The sequence below is a fragment of the Sciurus vulgaris genome (genome assembly GCF_902686455.1).
Source record: "Sciurus vulgaris genome assembly, chromosome: 15".
In the NCBI taxonomy this organism is placed as follows: domain Eukaryota; kingdom Metazoa; phylum Chordata; class Mammalia; order Rodentia; family Sciuridae; genus Sciurus; species Sciurus vulgaris.
Window position 1 is genome coordinate 50,788,982 of NC_136476.1, and position 24,308 is coordinate 50,813,289.

Here is a 24,308-nt window from a genome sequence, read left to right on the forward strand (position 1 = left end):
GGGAAGGGGGAGTTGATACTAATAAGACCAGAAAAAAAAGGATTAATATATTTGAAAGACTAAATAGGGTGGGGCAGTGCTGCAGATCAAACCTAGGGACTGTGCATGCTAGGCAAGTGCTCTAGCACTGAGCTACATCCCCAACTCCAAAAAATAAAATATTTTTTTATGTTAAGTTGTAAGTGGGAAGAAGGAATGGGGAGCTCTTAGTATCCAAGGAAAGTGAAGAGGTGTTAATTTAGGCCTGCTATGACCCAAGTGTGATTCACAAAGCACTCGTCACTTGAGATGATTCTTGGAAAACAGTTCTCTGGTTAGACAAGCTCAGGAAATACTTCTGGAGATAAAAGTGTGCCAGTGCACACTGAAGGATCTGCAAGAATGAGCTCTGCGTTCCTCAGATATGTACAGGAACCCTGGACTGGGTATCTCAGAGGCTACTTTTATTTTAAGTATTCTTTCTCTCTAATCTTAAATGGGGGTTGGGGGAGGCCATCTTAAGCAGTGCCCAGTATTAGCCAACACAGTGGTTCTGCTGGTCTAAACTAGGTTGGTTAGTTCTGCCAACTTGGATTGGGATAGACAGTAGCATGTAGCTAGTGTAAAACATTCAGAAATCTGTTATTTCAAGCCTGTGGTATATCTATATAAATTGTGTTACAGTTACTTAAACTGACAGCTAAATTTTACTGACCCAATATTTGTTTTGACTTCATAGTTAAACTGGGAAGGCTCATATTTACCTAAAATTCAACATAGCTATATATGAGCATTTTCCCTTCTACTCTTCCTTGACCATGGCCAACTGAATTGAAAAATTCAGCAGCATCATTAGTTCACTTTTACCCTCTTTAGCAAGGATATGTTTTAATCTAACTCTGTACTATCCAGAGTAAGGTTGTCTATCTTCTGCTCAAAACAGATGTGTGGGAGGCCATCAGATGCCTTGCTGAATAAGATCTGACCAAACTATGTCTACAGTATATCACTCAGCTACAGTATAACAGCTATCAGAGATTTAAAAAAAAAAAAGATGCAGTTGGCATACTCTTAGTAGTCCTTACTGGTACCTGGTAAGGGCGACTTCTTCTAGGTGCTCACTACCATTGCTTTAATAATGAACAGGATCCTGAATCTTGCTATGATCAACATATGTTAAATGGCATTAGACATGTGCATCTTTTGTTTGTTTAATATTGTATTTAATATTTAATATTAATTTGGGAGAATAATTAATTTATTTGTTCTTTTTAATATACATGACAGTAGAATTCATTTTGACATATTTATACAAACATGGAGTGTGTCTTATTGGGATCCCAGTCTTGTGGATGTATGGGGGTAACTGGGGGAGAGAAGTTCAGTGGATTAGACAAAGGGGAATAAATGGAAGGGAAGCGGGATAGGAAAGACAATGGAATGAATCTTACATGACTTTCCTTTGTGCATATATGAATACACCACAGTGAATCTCCATATCATATACATCCACCAGACAAGTGCTTCTTGACAGGTTTTCTGAAACAAACACTTTTTGGATTGAAGTGACCCGCATTTTGCAAGATGCTTATCTGTTTTACTTTTTCTAGTATTCTTCCAAGATGAATCACAACTTTGTGGCTGTCTTGCCTACAGGTATTCATAGAACCCTGATCTATACTTCACTTGGCCAGCAGCCTTGAGAGCTTTGCCACCCCTGCTCTTCTATCTGAGCTCAGTTTCCTCATAAGAGGGCTTGTTCTGCCCTTCTCTGGCTGACAGGCTCAGCTAAAACATCTGGCCCCAGAGACTCTGGTGATTTTCTACTCCACTGATTATTTCCATCTCCAGGATTGTGAAGGCTTCTTTCTTTCTTGAGGTCCCAGTTGAAATGCCCATTTCTCCCCCAGACTTTAGAACCTAGTTTACATCCTGGTTTTTCCAGGTCACTGCTCTCTTTCCTTCCTCTGAGTTTTAAAGCATTTGGCAGCTAACACCCAATCACATGCTATTTGGGATTGATAACACATTATTGCCTGCAAAGGTCCCACTTGCCAAAACTGGGTTGGAAACTTCAGGACAGGTAAGACCAAGAGCTTATACTTCTTCAGACTCTCTCTGCAATAACTGATCCAACTCCATGCCACAGCAATCCTCAGAACTACTGGATGGATAGACTGTTGTTTCAAGCCTCTCTTATGGTCCAAGGGAAGGCACACAAAGTTCCTCATTTTAATGAAAGCAGTAAACTGCCAACATTCTTACTACTTCAAGATGACTCAGAGTGCATCTTGAAATGCAATGGACATGGGCATTGTAGAAATGAGTATACTCTCTCTTCAAATGAATTTAAGTGAAATTCAGTAAATCAGATATGTCATTGCACCTAAAAGATTATAGCCTAAAGACATGAATTTAAATATTTGGGATAAACTTGAAATACCAAAGTTATACTCTTGGAAATATAATAATAATAGAATAAACCAAGTTATTTAAATAAAAATGCCTCTTAGATCAATCTGATTCTCCAGGTGGTGGTGATGGGGTCTGATGTGCCATCAGCATCAGTTTCCTAAGTAGGACTAAAGGCCAACTCACACAGATCAGATATACACTAAGAACTCTTTTTCAGACTTAGCCCAGTCCACAAGCCTCTCAGATGGCCCTGAGTTAGACTTTCCCAGAAATTTCACCAGGGGCTGGCATGTGGCCTCATCTCAGCTCACTGTCTCCTGTAGGTGCCTCAGAAGACACTGTCTGGATAAATTCTGAAGTTGCCTACAAGTCTGATATCTAAATGGGTAGTTTTGTTTCCTAAAAGTAATGGGGAAGTACACAGCTACTCAAAGACAGGAAATAATCAGTGCTTTAACTTTGGGATAATTAGGGTTTGCCTTTTTGTCTCTCGATTTTGCTGGAGGGCTATTTTCTAAAAACAAAACTAAACGAATATGCAAAAACAAACAAACAAAAACACCCCAGCAATTCCCCTTAGCTAACAGAGCTTACAGCAAAGGACATTGTCTGGCATTTAGCTCATCTATACTGCTTAAACAAAGAAGGTAGTGGTGATATTGTCTCTGCATGATAAAATGCAGGTGTCTATGAAATCACTCCCCTTCTCCCGCCACTCATTATGCCTCACTGGCACACACATACTCTCCCTCCCTCTTTACATCTTTCCAGACCTCACCTGGTTGATAACATAAATGCCATAATCCAGCTGCTGGCGCTGCAGGACTGGGTGCAAGTAATACAGCCAATACTTGAGATGCTCCTGCCGGTTGCGGAATGGAATAATGATGGCCACCTTGTGAGGAGAGATGCAGTCCTTGGGGGTGTAACGGCCACCCACCTTTACCTCTGGGTTCCTCTTTGCCAAAATATCCAGATCCACAGGAATGTTAAATTCAATCAGCATGGGGCCAACTAGAGAGGTGGAAGGAAGGAAAAGTTAATAGGTCACTCTATTCTGCAAACTACATCGGATGACCAAGACCCAGCTAGAGGAGACATCTCCTTCTGGGGGGCAGTATAGTCATGAAAAGGGTGCCCATGCCCAGCAATACGTACCACAGCCAAAACTAGGGCGACCAATCATCTCAGGAAACCCCTTAGTGCTGAAAGGTCTACCAGGAACACCCCCCAACCTCAGTGCTGGGCAAACCTCAGATGATGGGTTACCCTGTGAAGCACGTCAAACTCCACTGAAAAATGGAAATAATTCTTGCTCAGACTTCCTGACAGGCCATTGTAAGGATGAGTGATCATAGAAGAGACAGTACTTTCTCTGCTGGATGAAGTGGCACCTGCCTATAATCCCATCTACTCAGGAGGCTGATTCAGGAGGATAGCAAGTCCAAGTCCGACATGGAGAACTTAGACCTTGTCTCAAAATAAAAAATAAAAAGGACTGGGGATGTAATTCAGTGGTAGAGCATGCCTGGGTTCAGTACCCAGTACTTTCTCAAAAATCCTAAGGTTGAGACCTAACTCTGTCACTAACCAGTGGGGTGGTCTTATATAGAGAACTGACGTGGCTCTCTGAACTTACTCTAAATGGGGAAAGATAGGGGTGTGTGTGTGTGTGTGTGTGTGTGTGTGTGTGTGTGTGTGTGTGTGTGTGTAGGTCAGTGTGAAGGACACTAGCTCTAGAGCAGAAGGTATTGGGGAGTAGAAGGGACTGAATGCAGAGATGAACCAAACTCCATGGGGAGAATGAGAGACAATAAGACCCCAACAGGGACTGACGGAAAAGAAAAGAAACAGCTGGAAAGAACATCAACAATGCTTAGTAACAGTAGGAGGTAAAGTCACCAAGGGGATGAAGAAAGGAAGAAAAACCAGAGATGGCTCCAAAATTTATGGCCTGGAAGAACATGGGTCCAGATCAGATCACCAAGAGATCTCTCAGCTCAGAAGAAACAATGATGAGCTATGGATGGGAGATTCTGAGACAGTGGTAGGTTAGGAATAGAGGCAAAGGAAAAGTCAAGGTCCAGATATAGGGCACGTGGCACACACAGGGAATCAGGGACACAGCCAAGACTTAGACCCAGGCTCACAGCACTCACTGTCCTTCAGACTTCCTCAAATGGGTTCCAGGAAACATGCTCAGTGGGAAAACATGCACCTGGTCAAATTGGGTTGGGAACCCTGCTTCTGGAAAAGCATGACACACACCCAGGGCTCTGAGGAACTGTGCAGTCAAGAAATTCCTTTCACTTTATTAACTCATTATTTCCCAAACTTACTTGATCACAGAACCATTTTGTCAGGAAACACATTTTGGGAACTATTACTGTAGTGTAACCAGCTTTACCTGTGAAGCAAACGAGGCACTAGAAGAAAGCAAGAAGCCTACAAAACAGAGGTGGGAATGCTAACCACAAACTAAGATCAAAGTTCACCTGAAAAGTACTGGTGAAAACCAACCACCCCTGCCCAAGCCAGTGTCCTTAGTCTGCCCCATTTCAATAACCTATGGCTACCCATGCAGCCCTTGTGCCCAGGGAGCACTCATCTTCCTGACAGAAGGAAGGTTTGAGCCCGCCCCTCCTGCCTGACAGCAGGTATAGCTCACCAGCAGCCACCTCCTCTCGGTCTTCCCCAAGATACTCATCACACCTTCCCTCCCTCATCACTGACCCAGTTCCATCATCGCAGAACCGATTGCTATTAGTTCAGTTTCTTCGAGAGACAGCTCTGATCATATCACCTTCCCTGTAAAAGCCTCCAATGGCTCTGAAGCTATGTGGCCTTGTAAAAGATAAGGCTAAACCCCTTAGCTAGGCAACAAAGCCCTCAGTTCTGTCTGCCTCCCTCTCTACTCCTATAAACAGGTTGATGTCCATACCTTTCCCTTTGCTAGAAAAGCCCCTCCCTCCATCCTTGAACAGGTACACTTTTGCATTCAGAGACAGGTCTCAATCAGGCTTCATCTCTCTTCATTGCCACAGAGCCAAGGCAGCAGAACTCCTGAGGTAGGTCTGCTCCCCAAACTCCCAAAGCCTTGCTACCTCCCTGGCCATGATCTCCCTCATGGACCCCAGGGGCCTTACAGATCAGATCCTCTCACAAGACTGCTGCTAGCTCCCAGGATGCCCTCAGGTGAGCAGGCACTATGCTCTGGATCTAAGTCAGTGGTCACCCTGGACCAGTTTTTCCTAAACCTATCATCAGAATCTCTTGAGGCAATTGGTACAAATACAGAATATAAAGCCCCTCCCTAGAGAATTCAACTCAACAGATCTTGGGAAGGACCTAGGTGGATAATTAACAAGGAGCCCATTTCTTACTGGGAAAGCTAGGCAACAAGAAGCTGGATGGCGGACTGGGGTTGTGGCTCAGTAGTAGAGCACTTGCCTAGCATGTGTGAGGCACTGGGTTCGATTCTCAGCACCACATATAAATAAATGAATAAAATAAAGGTCTATTGACATCCTAAAAAAGTTTAAAAAAAAAAAAAAGAAGAAGAAGCTGAATGGCTCATCTTCACAAGTCTTGGGACTTTCAGGCAAGAGGGATTTCCTCCATTTCTACCCTTCCCCACAAGATCTGCCAGGCCTGGGCTGCTCAACTCCCCAACCCTGTGCAAAGACCTTGAGAGGCCCTGTGACACTTTGAACTCATGAAAAACACGAAAAGAACATCATTGGGTTTTTCTCATTTCATAGGGCCCCACAACATCTGCAACTCACCCAAATACTAAACAACCCCATTTTCCAGGAACTCAAGAAGCATCTGGACTGTCACCCTACCAACTTGTTCACACCTTCTGAAACTAACCTAGAAGGCAGGAATTCACATGTGGCCTGCCCAGCCTCCCCAGAGTCAACACCTGCAGGCCAGAAATGTTGCTCCCCGTAGGGAGTGCAGAAAGGTGGACCTAAGGTAAAGAGCCCCAGAAATGAGAAAAGGTGCCTGGTCCCTGTCCAGCTCCACCAGTGCCTTTCTGGATGATGCTTGGATAAATACCATCCACACTCAGAATACTACTTGTCTCATTTGTAAACTGCAGAGTTTGGACTGGATGAACTTTTAAGGTCACACAAAGCCCCAATATGTCCAGATACTTGATAAACCAGAAGGAGAAAGGGTCCCAAACCAAGATCTTCTGAAATCTTTGCTTTCACCTTCTCTTCCCCAAAGAAGGCATAAATCACAGGAAGAAATGATGGGAGAGATAGAAAAAAGCCTGATCACTAAGTGTCACACTCACCCACGTTCCTTCCTACCTCACCACCCATGCTTTCTCAGTCTCTTTCCGTGATGACTATCTTTGCCACCACCTTCTCTTCTTATTCTCCTTAAACATTGTCCCTTCTCACTCACCCAGATCTCTCTGCTTTAAGCATGTGACAGTTCCCAAGCCTGTCTCCATCCCACATTTTTCTCCTAACCCCACAGCCAAGAGGACATGACCACGGACATGCCATGGATACCTTAAACTCAATTTGCCCCAAATAAACTCTTATTCAAGACCACCCATCAGCATCTGAGGCCTCAATAGCTGGATTCTCCTCCAGAGTTCCCTCAGCAACTGACACTGCTGCTCACCAACACAGGAGCTGATACCTGCTACCTGGGTGGTCCATTCCCCTTCCTCTTTCTCTAAGCCTAGACTTGGACCTGTGTATGCATGTACTCTGACTCTGTCTCTCTGTCTGTCTCTCTCTCTCTCTCTCTCTGTCTCTCTCTCTCTCTCTCTCACACACACACACACACACACACACACACGCATAGAGCATACCTCTCTCTCTTCTCTCTCTCTCTCTCTCTGCTCTTTGGCTGCCATGAACTCAGTCACTTTCCTCCACCTTGCTCTTCCACCACAGTGTTCTGCCTCACCTTGAGCTGAGAGCAATGGAGTCAGTCAACCATGAACTGAACCTCTGAAAACAAAATTTTTCCTCCTCTTAAAAAAAAAAAAAAGGCATATAGAGCATGCTGACAAACCATGTGAGCCTCTCAAGTACAAAACCAGAATCTTTATTTTGAAATGTTTGTTTTAACATGAACTCTTCCTGTGATGTGTCAAGACCACTTTTGATTTGTTTCAATCAATTCTTTCAGGGTACCATCTGAGTACCTAGTATAACAGCCCAAGAGGAGTGGGTTGAGGGAGGAATGATGGATAAGACAGTTTCTACCTCCCAGGAGCTCCCTGCTGAGCATGTAACAAAACCTATATGAAAATTACACTGGCTCACAGCTGGCCGAGGAACTTGGTCTTCCAATGGCTCTGCATAGAGCTTTATCACTGACTAGTCTCTCCCACTCCCCTCCGCACCCCTCTCACAACCCCCATCATGTCTCCCACAAACTAAGAGTACCTGACCCCCAATCCTGCCCTCCTTGCCCAATCTGGCAATTCTTTTCCCACCTCCTCTCTCTGAAGCCTTTACAACTCTGGGAATTCTAAAGCTCACACTGCTAAGACTGAAGAGCTCTGGGTCCAGTGCCAGGCAGGAGGCCTCCCTGAGTAACCTGCATACCTCCTGCCATTCTGCAGGGGTTGCTCTCTGCCATACACCTGGCTCAAGTCCAGTGAGAAAACCCAGGGAGCTCAGACTCCAGGAGGAAGACAATCAACACAGTTCAGAATCATGCAGACCTGCTATCAGGTCTCAGAGCCACTGCCTAGGGCTGCAGGGGGAGGTTACAGGAAGAGGCAGAGAGCTGAGGGCTTCGAGATAGTCCTCAGGCCAGGCCAAGGTGCCCTTGCTGTGCGGCGCATGGTGTGTGCTACCACAGGCCCTCAGCCCTGCTGGGCTGGCTTGTGTGTTTTCTTGGCTCAAGGAGCTGGGAAGCAGGGTTACGTAAGCAGATGAGCAGATGTGAGCTGTCCTTGGCTCCCCCAGCTCCAGCCCCGCCACGTGGGCCTCTCGGCTGGGAGTCTAGGTCACGGCCTTGCGTGAAAGTCACTCAATAACTTCAATGTGTGAGCTCAACTCAGATAAATTCCACTATTCCCTTGCCCAGCATGGCAAACCCAAACACACACATGCCCCTCTATCAAAAGCCATGCTAATCTAAGCCAAGCCCAGCACAGATTCCTGTCTTGCTTTCATGCTGGCTAAGCCACTAGTTCAATCCTCTAGCCTCAGCAAAACAGGCTGGAACATATAGTTTCTGCTTTCTAACTGATGGGCCATGAGTAGTTCAGGATACAAACCTTGACCTGAAGCTGGGTTGTGACATGTTTCACTAGCCTGAGAGGAACATATGGAACATATGGAACATATGGGGAACATATGGAACTACACAGTGCTTAGAATGTTACAGTTCTAAAAGCCGGGATGTCTTCCTAGGCCAGGTCTCAGATCTGACGATACCTTGCGTAGTCCTCCTTCAAACCATCTCCCCCAACTATAATGCTATTCCATAGGATCATATGGGTGGGTCATTTCTCTCTGTACCAATTCCAAAAAGCAGGTGTGCATGGGAAGCTGACTTTCAGGCACCACTACTGAATTCCTGGCTTGAGAAAGATTCTCTTATAGTGGTACTGTGAACTCATGGTGCCCTTCGTAGGTTCTCAGACTAGAAACAAGAAGTACCATCTACATATGAGGCTCATCCCAAGCCTCTTCAGTTCTTTGAAGAGGCAGACAAGCTGTCTAGAGGTGTCCAGGGACTTTTATATCACTGAATCCAACAGCTGCCCAGCTTCAGGTTAAACCTCACTTCCCCTAAAAGTTTTCCCAGACCCCTGGAGGTTGGCTCTAACTCTTCATCCACACATCCTTGGGTGCTTACAGCATCACAGTCATTCAAACATGCATGCAATTAGAATTTACCAAGTGCCATGTGCCAGGTGATGCCAGGCATGCAGTGGGGTAGGTTGAGTTAAGAAGAGGTCTTTGCCTTAGCGGCACAGGGAGACAAGCAAAGCAGACCATGATAAAGAGTGTGACAGTGATGAGAACAAGCTCAATTGGCACAAAAGAAGGGAAATCAACTCCAGGGCAAGGGAAGAGAGTTGAAACTTTGCAGAGAAGTAGCTGCCTCCACTGGACCCTCATCTCCTCTTGGGGAGAATTCATCATACAGATTTGGGTCCACCTGTTGGTGAGCTCCCTTAGTGGTATGGACACAGAATACACTAAAATATTTAGCTGAGTGGATATACACACATATTCTTCCTGATTCTCTGCCACTGATACAAGCAACCAAGAGTTTCAATAAGCTACAAGAAAATTTGATGGAAGAATATGGAATGGAGAGCCATCAGAAGGGACTTTCAATTTCCATGTTAACTATTTCTCATTGGGTTTTAAAGTTTAACTCACAAAGGCTTCAAAGATATTGGAAATGATTTACTTCTGAAATTGAATATTCAAGATAGTTCTTCATAACTTTGTATATATCTTTAAAATCGGACAGTATTTTAAACTGTAACACAAGAATAGAAGAGGTGACCCCTCTTAGCCCCATTCCCAGTTAGAAAATATCTTATAATATAAAAATTCAAAACACAGAACTTGGTTATTTGAAAACAGGAATTATCTATTCCTACTGCTGACATGACAGGTCCTGGGCACATAAAGAACAGAAGTTCAACACCCACTGTTCTTTCTGCCAACTCACCACTAAAGCCACTTATAGACCCTGGGGAAATGAATACTTTTTCAACAGGAAACAGAACACATCTGTGCTCTGAGAATCCTACATTTGAAGATATAGAGAAAAACAAAGCATTGCTCAAAAAATAAAGGAGGCTGCCAGAGCATTTCTACAGAGCTGGACCATGTGGCCAAGTGGGAAGTCATACCACAGTGGGTCAGTTGCTCTGTTCATCTCTGTGATCAGAAGCAGCTCTCTGCCACATGCCTGAAGCCATCCAACTTTTTAGTATTCTAATTTTTTTTTTTTTTGGTAGTGCTAGGGATTGAACCCAGGGCCTTGTGCCTGCAAGGCAAGCACTCTACCAACCGAGCTGTATCCCCAGCCCAGTATTCCAAAATATGGACTTGAAAGTCGCCTCACCAGCTATGAACCACCAGCCTCAGTTCAACTATCACTTCTCAAGCCTTATTGTTTCCCTTATTAAAGTCCTACCCAACCTTCTAAGGTCAAGCACTAGCCAGGTGTGGTGGAACACACCTGTAATCCCAGCAACTCAGGAGGCTGAGGCAGGAGGATTGAAAGTTCAAGGCCAGACTCAGCAACTAAACAACTTAGTGAGAACCTCTCTCTAAATTTAATAAATAAATAAATATATAATGTAGCTCTGTGGTTAAGCACCCCTAGGTTCAATCTCCCGTACCAAAGGCCAAGCAAGGTTTCCATCTATTGCAGTGGCCTTCGAACTATGGAATGCAAGAACCATCTGGGGGAGTATATGAAAACAGAGTCTGATTAGCCTGGAGTCCAGGAAGCTGCATTTAAATAAGCATTTAAACAAGTAATTCAAAATTACTTTGGGTGATTTTATTTATTTATTAACTTTTTGGTGCTGGAGATTGAACTTAGAGCTTGTGCATGCTAAGCACATGTTCTTCCCCTGCACTACATCCCCAGCTCCAGGACTCTAGGTAATTTTAATGAAAGTTCCTAGACTCTATTTTGAGAAATATTGGTTTACAGGTTTACTCATTAACCACCATCACCCTTCCAACCCAGTGAAGCTCTTTAAATAAGAGTTACCAAGAAAAAGAACTTGGGGCTGGGGGTGTGGCTCAGTGGTAGAACATGTAATCGGCATGTATGAGGCCCTGGGTTCAAACCTCAGTATCAGAAGAAAAAAAAAAGAAGAAGAAAGAAAGAACAAGAAAAGAGAAAAGGAAAAAGAAGGAGGAGGAGGAGGGGGGGGGAGGAGGAGAAAGAGAGGGGGAGAAAAGAGAACTTACACTTCAGAACCACTGTGTACTTCCCCTCTCTGACAATATATATCATGTAATAGAACAAGTTTCACTTTGTGCTTTTGCAAAGTGTCAGATGTAATAACCATTTTGATTTCAATGATCTGAATGTCTACATTTTAATTTTTCCTCAGTTTTATCTAGGTTCCATTTCCTTTTTTTCTGATTTCAATTTATTTATAGTGGTCCTCTTCATGGTATTTGTTTTTATAAGCCACCACAAAAATGTTTGTAAAGAGGTAAAGTAATTATCTTTCAAAGTTCAAGCCAAATGTCATCTCTTCTTCAAAACTTTCCCCAAGCCCTTAGGGACCAATCAGTTCCTGCTCCACCAGCTTACCAACACCCTTGGCAAGCCTGCATTAGAACCCTGCTGGGGTGAGACACCAGTCTACCTGCTTGCCCCCTCTGTTAGCCATCTCCTTGAGGGCTGGGGTTGTGTCTTATTTCCTTCTGTGCTTAGGATGGTTCCTGGCACAGCAGGATCAGCAAACACAGCGCTTGCTCAACTCAGAGTTACAAAGCTGAGTTAACAAAGCAGGGAGCCATCTTGGCTTTGATGTCTTAGAACCTGAGGTTTTTGTCCTAATTACATATCTGTGGCCAAGGCAGGAACAAAAATACTTATTTCTAGGCTCTGATGATTCCTTCTGTTTCCAGGCATAGCACCTGATTCATCAGCCCAAGCACATCTCCACCTTCAGTTCTAAAGTTTCCTCCAGGCCTAGGTCTATAATTTGGGAGTTTGTGGCAATGGATGGTCTAACCTCCTAATACAAACTGCATTTCCCTATCTAAGCCTCACACTGCAATGCCAAACAGGCCCTGCACCCAATGCCACTAGTTCCTTGAAAAAATCAACAAAAACAACTTGAAATCTGATGTCAGTCTAGAAATCATCAGAAAAGCCTTGGCTAGTCACTCAATCCGGTATGCTGTCACCAAAGGTACCAAGGCCTAAATCTAAGGATGTGAAGCCATGATCAGATTCCATCACCTTGAAGAGTCAGGATCTAACTCAATCCAGGCCTAAAGAATGCTGACAGACCAGAGTCAGAGAAGGCCCAGGGTTACAACATATGAAGGAAAGATAAAGCCAAGAGGTCCAATTCCTCAAAATACTCTCCGATTGGTAAAGAAGCTGTCCTTATCTTTCCTTTAATAATCCTAAAGTGTTCTGATGTTGGTAGATACATCTACATGGTAGAATGCAAATCATTGCACACATACCTCCACTGTCCTTACACTCTGCCAGTGGGATTCTTCCTCAGGATCCTTCTCAGTCTTAGGTCCCAGGAAGTCAACTAATGGAAGGTGGCATAAAAATGAATCTTATTTGACATGAGTGATCTAAACACTTCTTTTTTTTTGCGGTACTGGGGATTGAACTCAGGTCCTTGTGCTTGTAAGGCAAGCATTCTACCAGCTGAGCTATCTCTCCAGCCCTAAACCCTTCTTAAGTGTATTTCTTGATCACAGCTCTAGAATTAAATGGAATAGGGGTAGCAAGGAAAGAGCATGGAGAAACCTATGGGAGAGTCCAGAACTAGGGGCAAGAAAATTAACTTTTGTCCTGGGGTGAGACAAGGAGGTTTCACCAGCAGTGAAGCCACAGAGGTACTAAGCCCTGGGAGCAAGGAACAGTGCCTGGAGGTTCTGAGTTTTTACAGTCCAGTTAACAGACTCCCCACTGTTGGCCTCTGGGGGGAAAAGTTCCAGGAAAAAATTTCGGTTTTGTTCGGTCCTGGTCCAAAGGCAGATTCCTCCTTATTCCCTTAGCTGGAATTTGTGGAAACTGTACACATGCCCACAGCTAAAGGTCTCAGGAAAAGGTTCCTAGAAACCCCATGTAAGTCCCAGGAAGATCCAACTGCATCTCTCTTCTCCAAGAACTACACCACATCCAGAAGAGAGGGTATGAGCTTCTCAGAAAAGATGAGATCCATATAGGCATCTGGTGTTTTATTTTTAGACCTTCACATCCAGGCTGGAGCCAACCACCCTGCCTCCCCTGAGCCCTCCTCTCATAGTGAAGTAGGTCACTAGCAAGCAGCAAGGGCCTGACACTTGAGAACTCAAGAGTTATATGTACTTCAACCCCCTCCAGAGTCCCACACCTCATTGCCAAGTAAGGATGCTGGAGAGGATGCTATGCTCTGAGCTGCCTTAAGCCATTTGTTGGAAGAAATGCAGACATTTGTCACTATTTTTATTTTATTCATTTACTTATTTTGGGATACTGAGGACTGAACCCAGGGGTGTTTAACACTGAGTCACATCCCTAGTTCTTTTTATTTTTCATTTTGAGATAGGGTCTTGTGAGGTGCTTAGGGCCTCCCTAAATTGCTGAGTTGGCCTTGAACTTGCAATCTTCCTGCCTCAGCCTCCCGAGCCACTGAGATTGCAGGCGTGCAATACCACACCCAGTCATTTGTCACTTTTTTTGAGCACTTGACCACTGAGCCATATCCCCAGCCCTATTTTGTATTTATTTAGAGACAATGTCTCATTGAGTTGCTTAGCACCTTGTTTTTGCTGAGGCTGGCTTTGAACTTATGATTCTTCTATCTTAACCTCCGGAGCCAATGGGATTACAGGCATGCGCCACCGTACCTGGCCACTTGTCACTCTTAATAGAAAGAATTCGACAGAGGCTAAGCTGTCATAAAGATGGACTGTTTGCTAAGATATTCATCAACTTTAGCTACATCAGCATACTTAAAATGTGGAGGAACAAAGGTTATTTACATAGTTACAGAAAAAGAAGAATACATTTGAGAGATTGAATGAAACAAAGGGAAAAAGGAAATCTTAGGGTCAAACAAAATACAGCATCAACAAAGTGAATAGATAAATAACAGATTCAAAAAAAGATAGCTGCAATATCAGAAAGGGATTGATATCCAGAATGTATAAGGAATCCCTGTGTATCATCAAGGAAAACAAGAACATCAGCGAAAAAACAAGCCAAGAATTATTATGAATAAGCCATTTACCAAAAAGAATTCCAAAGGCCATCAAGCACAGGTTGAGATACTAAAGCTCATTAGTAATTACAGAAGAGAGAGTTAAACAAAAGAGAGTTATCCCTGCATATCTATTAGTTTGTCAGTTGGCAGAAACAGGAAGTAGTTAACCCCAAGCCTTTGTGGAGATAGACTGCCATGCTCTGCTGGTGCAAGTGTAAACTGGGCAACCATTCTAGAGCAGTATTCAGCACTCCCGAATCAACACAAGTATACACACACGGCCACAGAGGACATGTATAAGGATGTTCCTCAGGGCAATATTTGGGAAAGTGGTGCTGGAAGGTAGTCCAGGAGTTCCTCGTTAAAAGAAAGAGAAAAACTCGGATGGGTGAACACCATGGAGAATGACTCGACAGTTAGAATCTTCTAACACATTAAATGTACAAGCAGTAACACAGACGGACCTTAAAAAGAAAAGTGGACACCTGGCCCCCAGTTCTTAGTGTCTACATACTATTCTCCACTGAAAAGAGTAGGGCTCACTGGAGGAGAGGCTAATGCCAGGAAAGGATAGCCTCCTGGAACATCTTCCTGTGCCTAAGCGAAGTTGCTCCAAAAACAACAGGATATGTCAAAAGGACACAGGAACCAACCTCAGAAGGGGATCCCATTTGCCAAATACTGGGTAGTCTGAGCATGAGAATAAACAGTGACAGTTAAGGATTAAATCCTACTAAGTACAGTAGGAATCTGCAGGTCTGTATTGATACATGAATTAACAAGGGAGAGGGAAAGCTCTTCTTTACATGAAAATGCCAACCAATAAGAGCAGAAGGAATAATGGAATTAGAAAATCACTAGCTACCATAATAATCGATTCAAGCATGAATCAAAAATAGATGCTAAAAACCAGTTGATGAAAATTTGAGGAATAACAGAATATTTACCTAATTTCCAAGTGTGTAGCTGTAAGATAATGGAGTAAGGACAGATGCCAATATGATGAAATGATCAAAGTTCAGAATTCCAATAGGAAACAACTGACAGTGAGTATTTCCACATAGGATTGAGAAGAATTTGTCATCATTTCTGGGTATGCCTGTCAAGGGTAATAACCTAATCATGAGGAAACAGCAGACCTAAACTGAGGGACAGTCCAAAAAATAACTGGCCTGTATTTTTTAGTAATGTCACTGCATGAAATACAAAGAAAGACTAGGAAATTGTTTCAGAGTAAGAGGCACCAAAAAAACATGATAACTGAATTATAACTTATGATCTTTGATTTTCTTTTACTACACAGAACATTATTGAGAGAACTGATAAAATCTTCAAGAAGTCTGCAGATAAAAGAAATGTGTCAATATTGATTTCCTCGTTGGCAATTCTACTATGCTTACAGTTTTTTTTTTTTTTTTTTTTTGGGTGCCGGGGATCAAACCCAGGGCCTTGTGCTTACAAGGCAAGCACTCTCCCGACTGAGCTATCTCCCCAGCCCCTGCTTACAGTTTTTAAAAGTCTTTATTTTTAGAAAACACATTCTGAATATTTTGGGGTTATAAGGATATGGTTCAGAATATATACAGAGAGAGAGAGAGAGAGAGAGAATATAAAAGAATAAAATTTCAACATTTTGGGAATACAGACGATATCCAGAAATTCTTTATGTTAGTCTAGCAACTTTTAATAAGTTTTACATTGTATTAATGTTATGGTTTAGATCTTAAATGTCCCCCAAAAACTCATGTGTTGAAGGCTTGGACCCCAATGCAGCAGTGTTCAGCAGCAAAGTTTGGGAGGTGATTGGATCAGAAGGGCTCTTACCTCATCAGTGGAGTCATCCACTGCTAGATTCATAGCTTAGTGAGCTACTGGGTGGTGTTGAAACCTTTAGGAGGTGGAACCTAGTTGGAGAAAGTAGGTCCTTGGGGACATGTCCTTGAGGGTATATTTTGTACCCAGTCCCTTTCTTCCCACTACCTCTCTCTGTTTCTGGCCATCATGAAGTGAGCAGCCCTATCTGCCACACACTTTCTCCATCATGATGCTCTGCCTTATCACAGGCCCAGGAATAATGGAAACCAAGTAACTATGGACTAAAACCTCTGAAACTATAAGCAAAAATAAACCTTTCCTCCTTTAAGTTGATTTCTTTTAAGGTATTTTGTCTCAGCAATGGAAAACTAACACAATCAAAATGCTTAAAAGTTAAAAAAAAAAGAATTGGATGAAAAGTCAGAGTCAAAATGAGCTATAAAATAACATTTATATATGGTAAAAATACATGTGTACACACTGTATGATTCCATTTATATGACATCTTCAAAAAGAAAAAACAAGTCATACACGATGCCTATAATCCCAGCAACTTGGGAGGTTAAGGCAGGAGAATTTCAAGTTCAAGGCTAGCCACAGCAACTCAGCAAGGCTCTAAGCAACTTAGTGAGACTCTGTCTCAAAAATAAAAAAGGGCTGGGGATATGGCTCAGTGGTTAAGCACCCCTGTTTTCAATCACTGGTATCAAAAAAAAAAAAGACAAAACCATAGTCAAGAACAGATCAGTGGTCACCTGGGGTTAAGGGTGAGAAAGAATGACTAACAAGAGGAAATTTGGTGGGGTGGAGGCAGAAACCATTCTGTATGATTGTGATGGTATTTACAGAAATATAAACACATGTTCAAATTCTTAGAACTATACACCAAAAGAGCCAATTTTACCACAGGTTAATCTAAAAAAATGTTTTTAAGTTTAAAATCCACATATATAAAGCAGTGGCTTACATACGGCTAGAGTAAAAACACTACAAACACATTAGAATGGGTGCCTTCAATGGGGTTGGGAAATGAAAATGGGAATGAGAATAAAACAGAATGAACAAACAAATAAATAAATTAGGCGGTAAGTCCATAAGTAGATCAGTGATGATAACAGGCCATGAAATGAAGTTTGATGAGTGAACTGGAAGGATGAAAATAAGGAAAACAAAAAGAAAAAAGAAAAAGAAAATAAGGAAGGAAGGGAGGGAGGGAGGGAGGGAAGGGAAGGAAAGGAAGAGAGAAAGAGAGAAAAGAAAAGAAGAGAGTAACAGAGAACAGAGCCAGATGTGTCCTTTTGGGGATGTATAGGGAGGAGGGAGTCTTGACACCCAAGACCAGGGTCCCTGAGGCAGGTGTGCAATAATGTAGGACCAAATTTGTCAGCCATGAAAGTCTAACAAGATATGACAGAAAGAACTCACTTCCATATTTTGGCTTCTAACTCATTAGCTGCCTGATTATACTGTGGTCTTGCAGGGCTGCCACAGTCAGAGAGAATTTAACACTTGACAATAGTTCTACTTCCCAGGAAAGTGTACCATAGCATCCCAGCACAGGAGTCTCCTGGGGAGCTGTATTACTAAGTCAGCTAGTCCTTGGATTCTGATTACTGTATTACTGATTTTGATTCTGAGCTGTGTTACTAAGTCAGCTTGTTCTGGAACCCTGATCAGTTTCTGGACCTGCAATGTGACTTACATCCTATTCTGTCCATCTAGAACCAGATCTTAGAATGTAGAGAGCATAATACTCCTATGGGCCATCTGGGCAGTCAGCCAGCCATGCACTCCTGGCAATACCTCTCTGGTATCAGATCCATTTAAAATGCAGGCATCTCCAATTTCCTCCACTAAGGGGTGGGGATAATTATGTCTTCCTTTCAAGTGTTGAGATAACACATATACATACTTATCACTGTGTTTGGCTCTAATAGATGTTCAATGTTACTTTGCCTTCTCCCCTGACTTTGAAGCTTACAAATTATTATAGCTCTATGAACACAAAATTTCACATTTATGGCTAAAATTTCACATTTCAACTCTAATCCACTAGCATCAGTGATAGACTTGGAAGAAGAGACTGGCACCCCAAAGGGCTCCATGGGTATGAGAGAAAGTTTCTTGCAACAAACACATGAGGATTTAACAACTATTCGGTTTACCTTTATTGTGACGAAAAGAAACTCAAATGTTAAGGAACCAATTTAGATGAAAATACAGGAAAAAAAAAAAAGCATATGGTAGTAAAGATCTTCCAAAGCGTGAAAAAAACCTGAAATCATAAAGGAAAAGACAGATAAATAGCCAAAGAATTAGTACAAATCCACTAGTCTTCCCAAAACTAAGAGAGAACATTTCCCTGCTCATTCTTTGAGGCAGTATTATACTGACACCAAAACAGACAAAGATATCACAAGGAAAAAAAAAAGAACTATAAACCAATCTCTTACAAATAAAAAAATCAATAAAACAATAACAAACAATTCAGCAACAAATAAAAAGAATTATAAATCATGCTCAAGTGATATTTATCCCAGATTTCCAGATTGATTTAATATCTGGAAATCAATGTGTAATATACCATATGAATAGAATAAAAGACAAAACCACATATCTCAACAGAGATAAGAACTTGACAAAGACAGATCACTTTTTCATGATAAAAACACTCAAAAAACCAGAAATAAAAGGGAAATTCCTCAATCTGATAAAGGGCATCTATGTAAAGCCCACTGCAAGGATGGATGCAGGGGTGCATACCTGTAATCCCAGCTACTTTGGAGGCTGAGACTGGAGGATCACAAGTTTGAGGCCAGTCTCAGCAACTTAGAGACTGTCTCAGACAACAACAATAACAAGCCCACTGCTAGCATATTCTTAATAGTGAAAAACAGAATGCTTTCCCCCTAAAGAAAATCATGACAATGGCCTCTCTTATCAAACGTATTCAACACTGTACTACAGGTTCTAACCAGGCAAGAAAAATAGCTTCTGTAAGGGTTAATGAAAATAAACATACAAAGAATTTTTCTCACACTTGGCATGTAGTAAGTACTGAACAAGTATGATCTGAGGTAGGTGGCTGATGTGCTTGTTGCTGGAACTTAGGGCTTTATACTCACAATGGCTCCCAAAGACTGGGTTTTCACACTCATAAACATATCTACTCACCCCCTGGCTTCTGATTTTCTGCTTAGGCACTGAAATTGCCAGGAGGGTCTATGGTTTATGTGGGTCTGAATTTCCCCAGTAAGACTCGATCCTGGTTCTCAGGGGCCCACTGATAACTATCCCACTGCCACAAGCTGGCCCAAGTGGAGGCAGCAAGCACTTCAGTGTCCTACTGAATATGACCATTTAACCTTACTGGGCAGGACTCCATGGCTACCTCAGCACTCCCACACAGGATTATGATCACTGAGGTCAATCCTTTATCTCATTTAATTAATAGGTAAACTGGGGTCCAGAGAAAGGACACAATTTCTCCCAAATTAGTCAGTGGGTTGGCAATACAGCTGGACCTTAGGGCTTGGCATCCTGGATTCTAACACCTGCCTACCAATAGAAAACAGCAGGCTACCAACAGGCAGACTGATCCCTCCTATATCCAGCTTCCATGTTTTATTTTAAACCATATACCTTCTTGCTCCTTGAGATTCCACCAAACATCCAATGCATCCTTCCAGCTCCTCTTCCTAACCACTTGGCTATCTGTGGTCTGAATACTGACATAATGTGTCCTCTCCCTAGAACACTGAAAGAGTATATCCACCTGGAGAAGGGAAGACTATGGGCAGCCACAAAATCGGGCACATTGGACACATGGCAACACATAACTCCAAGTTCCCAGCATTGTAGATTCAACAAGATAGAGCCCTTCTGTGGCCTAGAGTAGGTCTGTCCATATGGGCCAGGTCACAGTCTAGTCACTGGCTCTGAGCTACTCCCTGTCCCTAAGCTGTGGTCACAGTTTCACACCTCTCCTTCCCCCTCTTGACTCTGCCCCTGAGGCAGGTGAAAAAACTGCATTTGGAAGAAATTTTACTGTGCAGCCTAAGGGACTAAAGGTGTGCTTTCTGTGCCCAAGGGAATGGGTGAGGCATTGATCAAGAGATATGCAGAATGCTGACATTATCCTATGCTTCATCTATTCAATCCTCTTACTCTTCAAGGTAAAAAAAATTATCTCCCCAGTTTTACACAGGACAAAAATCTTGCCCTGAATCCCCAGGAACAATATGCTGACCAGAAGCTCTGACCTGATTCAATGAACCCAGAGTGCCCTGTTAAATTATAATTGCACTGTGAACTCAGTAGAAGAGAGGATAAATGAAATGAATATAAGATGGAGTGGCTGCTAGATCTGTAATTTTGCGGTCATTGTAACACTGACTCCACAATCATTCTATCACCTATGCAATTCAGCAGGTTCTATTAGTATGCAAAAGGAACCCATGTATGGGAGGGGTTGGCTACAAGGAGAAAACTGACTTCATATTTGCAGACTCTGGACTATTAAATCAACTTATTTTTATCCAGTATAATTTAAAAGTCTGTCTTTATTTGGCCCTGTTTCTGGATCCCATAAACAAGGGATGTCAGATGGGAGTTCATCCACATGGTTAAATGACCAGGCACCTAGGCTAGTCCATTAGTACCTAACATGGCTTCTATGGACAGCTACATGCAGTGTTTCCAACAACCAACCCACCAAAGTTTATATCAACACCACTTTTAAGTCAGGTTTTAAAAGCCCATTCCACAACTTTGGCTCCACATATAAAGAAAGAAGGAAAGTTCTTCCTTCTTTCAAGTGTAAATCAACTCTTGAAAAGTTATTTGGGACACTGAAAGAATCACAGTTAGGCTTCTTCCATGGACACTAAGTGACCTCCAATGGAACTACCCAGATTTATGTCTAAGAAGGTCACAGCATCCAGCTTAGGAAAAAAAAAGCTCCCCTCCCCCACCCCCACCCCACACACTCAGGTTGGAAGTGTTCATGAGGCTCCTAATAGTTTCAACTCTCCTTCAGAATCCATATTCTTGGGCTGGGGAGATAGTTCAGTTGATAGAGTGCTTGTCTTGCAAGCATAAGGCCCTGGGTTCAATCTCCAGCACCGCAAAAAAAAAAAAAAAAAAAAAGAATCCACATTCTTTAAAACCCAGGAATTTCCAATTTAGAGTGTGTGAATGATTCCAAAGCTCTTAGAAAGCAATGTGGCAGTATGAACTGGTACTATCAAGAATGACCATAGAAATTCCTCTCTAGAAATTTACCCCAAGAAGTAATTCAACTGGAGAAAAGAGTTATACCCTAGAAAAATGTTCACTATGACAAAAGACCCAGAATGGCCAAAGCAATCGTGGGCAGGAAGAGTGATGCAGGAAGTATCACAATACCAGAACTTAAACTCTACTAGAGGGCAATAGTAACAAAAATGGCATGGTATCGGCACCAAAATAGACAGGTAGACCAATGATACAGGATAGAAGACATGAAGACATACCCACATAAATACAGTTATCTCATACTAGACAAAGATGCCAAAACTTACAATGGAGAATAGATAACCTCTTCAACAAATGGTGCTGGCAAAACTGGAAATCCATATGCAGTAAAATGAAATTAAACCCCTATCTCTCAAACTGTATAAAACCCAACTCAAAATGGATCAAGGATCTAGGAATTCTGAGACCCTTCACCAAACAGAAGAAAAAGGAGGCCTGAATCAGGCTGGGGAGATAGCTCAGTTGGTAGAGTGCTTGCCTCGCAAGCACAAGGCCCTGAGTTGGATCCCCAGTACTGAAAAAAAAAAAAAAAAAAGTAGGCCTGAATCCCTATCACATTGGCTTAGGACTAGATTTCCTTAACAAGACCCCAGAGCACAAGAAATAAAAGCAAGAATCAATAAGTGGGATAGATTCAAACTAAAAAGTTTTTTCTCAGCACAGGAGACAATCAATAATATGAAAAGAGAGCCTATAGAGTGGGAGAAAATCTTTTCCACACACACTTCAGACAGAGCACTCATCTCCAAAGTTTATAAAGAACTTAAAAAACTTTGCACTCAAAATACAAAGAACCCAATCAAAAAATGGGCTAAGAAAATGGACAGACAATTCACAAAAGAAGATAGACAGGTGATCAATAAATATATGAAAAAGTGTTCATCATCCCTAGTAATTAGAGAAATGCAAATTAAAACCACCCTAAGATTTCATCTAACTCCAATTAGAATGGCTATTAACAAGAACACAAACAATAAGTGTTGGTGTGGATGTGGGGAAAAAGACACACTCATACATTGCTGGTGGACTTGCAAATTGGTGCAGCCACGCTGGAAAGCAGTCTGGAGATTCCTCAGAAAACTTGGAATGGACCCACCATTTGACCCAGCTATCCCACTCCTCAGTTTATACACAAAGGACTTAAAATCAGCAAACTACAGTAACACAGCCACATCAATGTTTATGGCAGCTCAATTCACAATAGCTAGATTGTGGAACCAACCTAGGTGCCCTTCAATTGACGAATGCATAAAGAAACTGGTATATATACACAATGGAATATTACTCAGTCATAAAGAAGAATAAAATTATGGCATTTGCAGGTAAATGGATGAAGTTGGAAAATATCATGCTAAGTGAAATAGGCCAAGCCCAAAAAACCAAAGGTCAAATGTTTTCTCTGATAAGTGGATGATGATACATAATGAGGGAGGGATGGAGAGAAGAATGAAGGCACTTTGAATGGTGCAGAGGAAAAGGAGTGGGAGGGGGTGGGCGAAGGAAAGATAGTAGAGTGAGACAGACAGTATTACCCTGGGTATATGTATGATTGCATGAATGGTGTGAATCTACATTGTGTACAATTATAGAAATGAAAAGTTGTTTCCCATTTGTGTACAATGAATCAAAATGCAGTCTGTAAAAATAAAAAAGATTTTAATAAAAAAAGAAAAGAAAAAAGAAAAATGTTCATTATGATTATCTATGGTAGTGAAACTTGCAATGTATGATAAGGGAAAATGATAAGGAATATCTATAAAGGTACCAGAGAGCTGCAACAGAAGATAATTAGGATAATTATAAGCAAAATAAAGGTTTAGAAGATGTTGGACAAAAAGAGCTGAATAGAAATGGTTTCATGCAAGGACTGCAACACAATAAAAACATGCATGTGGAAAACAATAGCAAATTTTATTTAGAGTTGTAGATAGAAATATTTTAACATTTAATGTGGTAACATTCTATTTTCAACTAAAAATAGGAGGAAATCCTACAAAGCAAAATCCAAAATCATCACCAATAAGAATTATAGTAGTGCCCTCCCTCCCCTTATTTAGTTTAGTTTCCTTGGGTTTCAACTGAGATTTGAAAATATTAAATGGAAAATTCCAGAAATAAACAATTCACAAATTTTAGATAATTTTTATTACAACATATTGTTAGAGTGGTTCTATTTTTACTAGTAGTTATTATTGTTAATCTGTTACTGTGAATTTAGAAATTAAGCAGTCTCAGAAAGTGTTGTATCATACATTATGGCATCAATACTATCAATAATAAACTACAGCCAAGAGCATGGTGGCCCACATCTGTAATCCCAGTTATTTAAGAGGCTGAGGCTATAGGATTCCAAGTTCAAGGCTAGCCTGAATAACTTAGTAAGACCCTGTCTCAAAATAAAAACTGAAAAGTACCGAGGCTATAGATCAGTTGCAAAATGCCACTGGGTTCAATCCTTAGTACCAAAACAGATCCCACATATTCAGAGCTACGTGTTGGGCACTGTTATTTTAAGACCTTTTATGGCCACTACCTAAACTTCACAACTATGATACTATTATTAGCTCGATTTTACAGGCAAGAACATTGAGGCACAGAGAGGATTAAAATCTTCTCAAACTATATAATAGTGTGATAGAAACATTCCTAGTACTATTACTACTTGCTAAAATCTTTTTTAAAAAAATTTTTAGTTGCCAATATACCTTTATTTTATGTATTTATTTTTATGTGGTGCTGAGAATCGGACCTAGTGCCTCACACATTAGGAAAGTGCTCTACCACTGAACCACAACCCCAGCCCATTGTTAAAATCTTTATGCCTGCTTAGACAGAGATAACAAAATTCTCAGGAGAGCCAGGTGCAGTGTGCGCACCTGTAATC

The 24,308-nt window shown here is 41.8% G+C and overlaps 1 protein-coding gene across 1 annotated transcript in view; it reads right to left on the reverse strand.

Moving 5' to 3' along the window:
• Nucleotides 1–24,308, reverse strand: part of B4GALT1 (beta-1,4-galactosyltransferase 1) — a 52,017-nt gene that overhangs the window by 18,569 nt on the left and 9,140 nt on the right. The window contains exon 2 of the mRNA XM_079112370.1: nt 3,173–3,408. Within this exon, the coding sequence (XP_078968496.1) occupies nt 3,173–3,408 (236 nt within the window). The remainder of the gene's footprint in view (nt 1–3,172; nt 3,409–24,308) is intronic.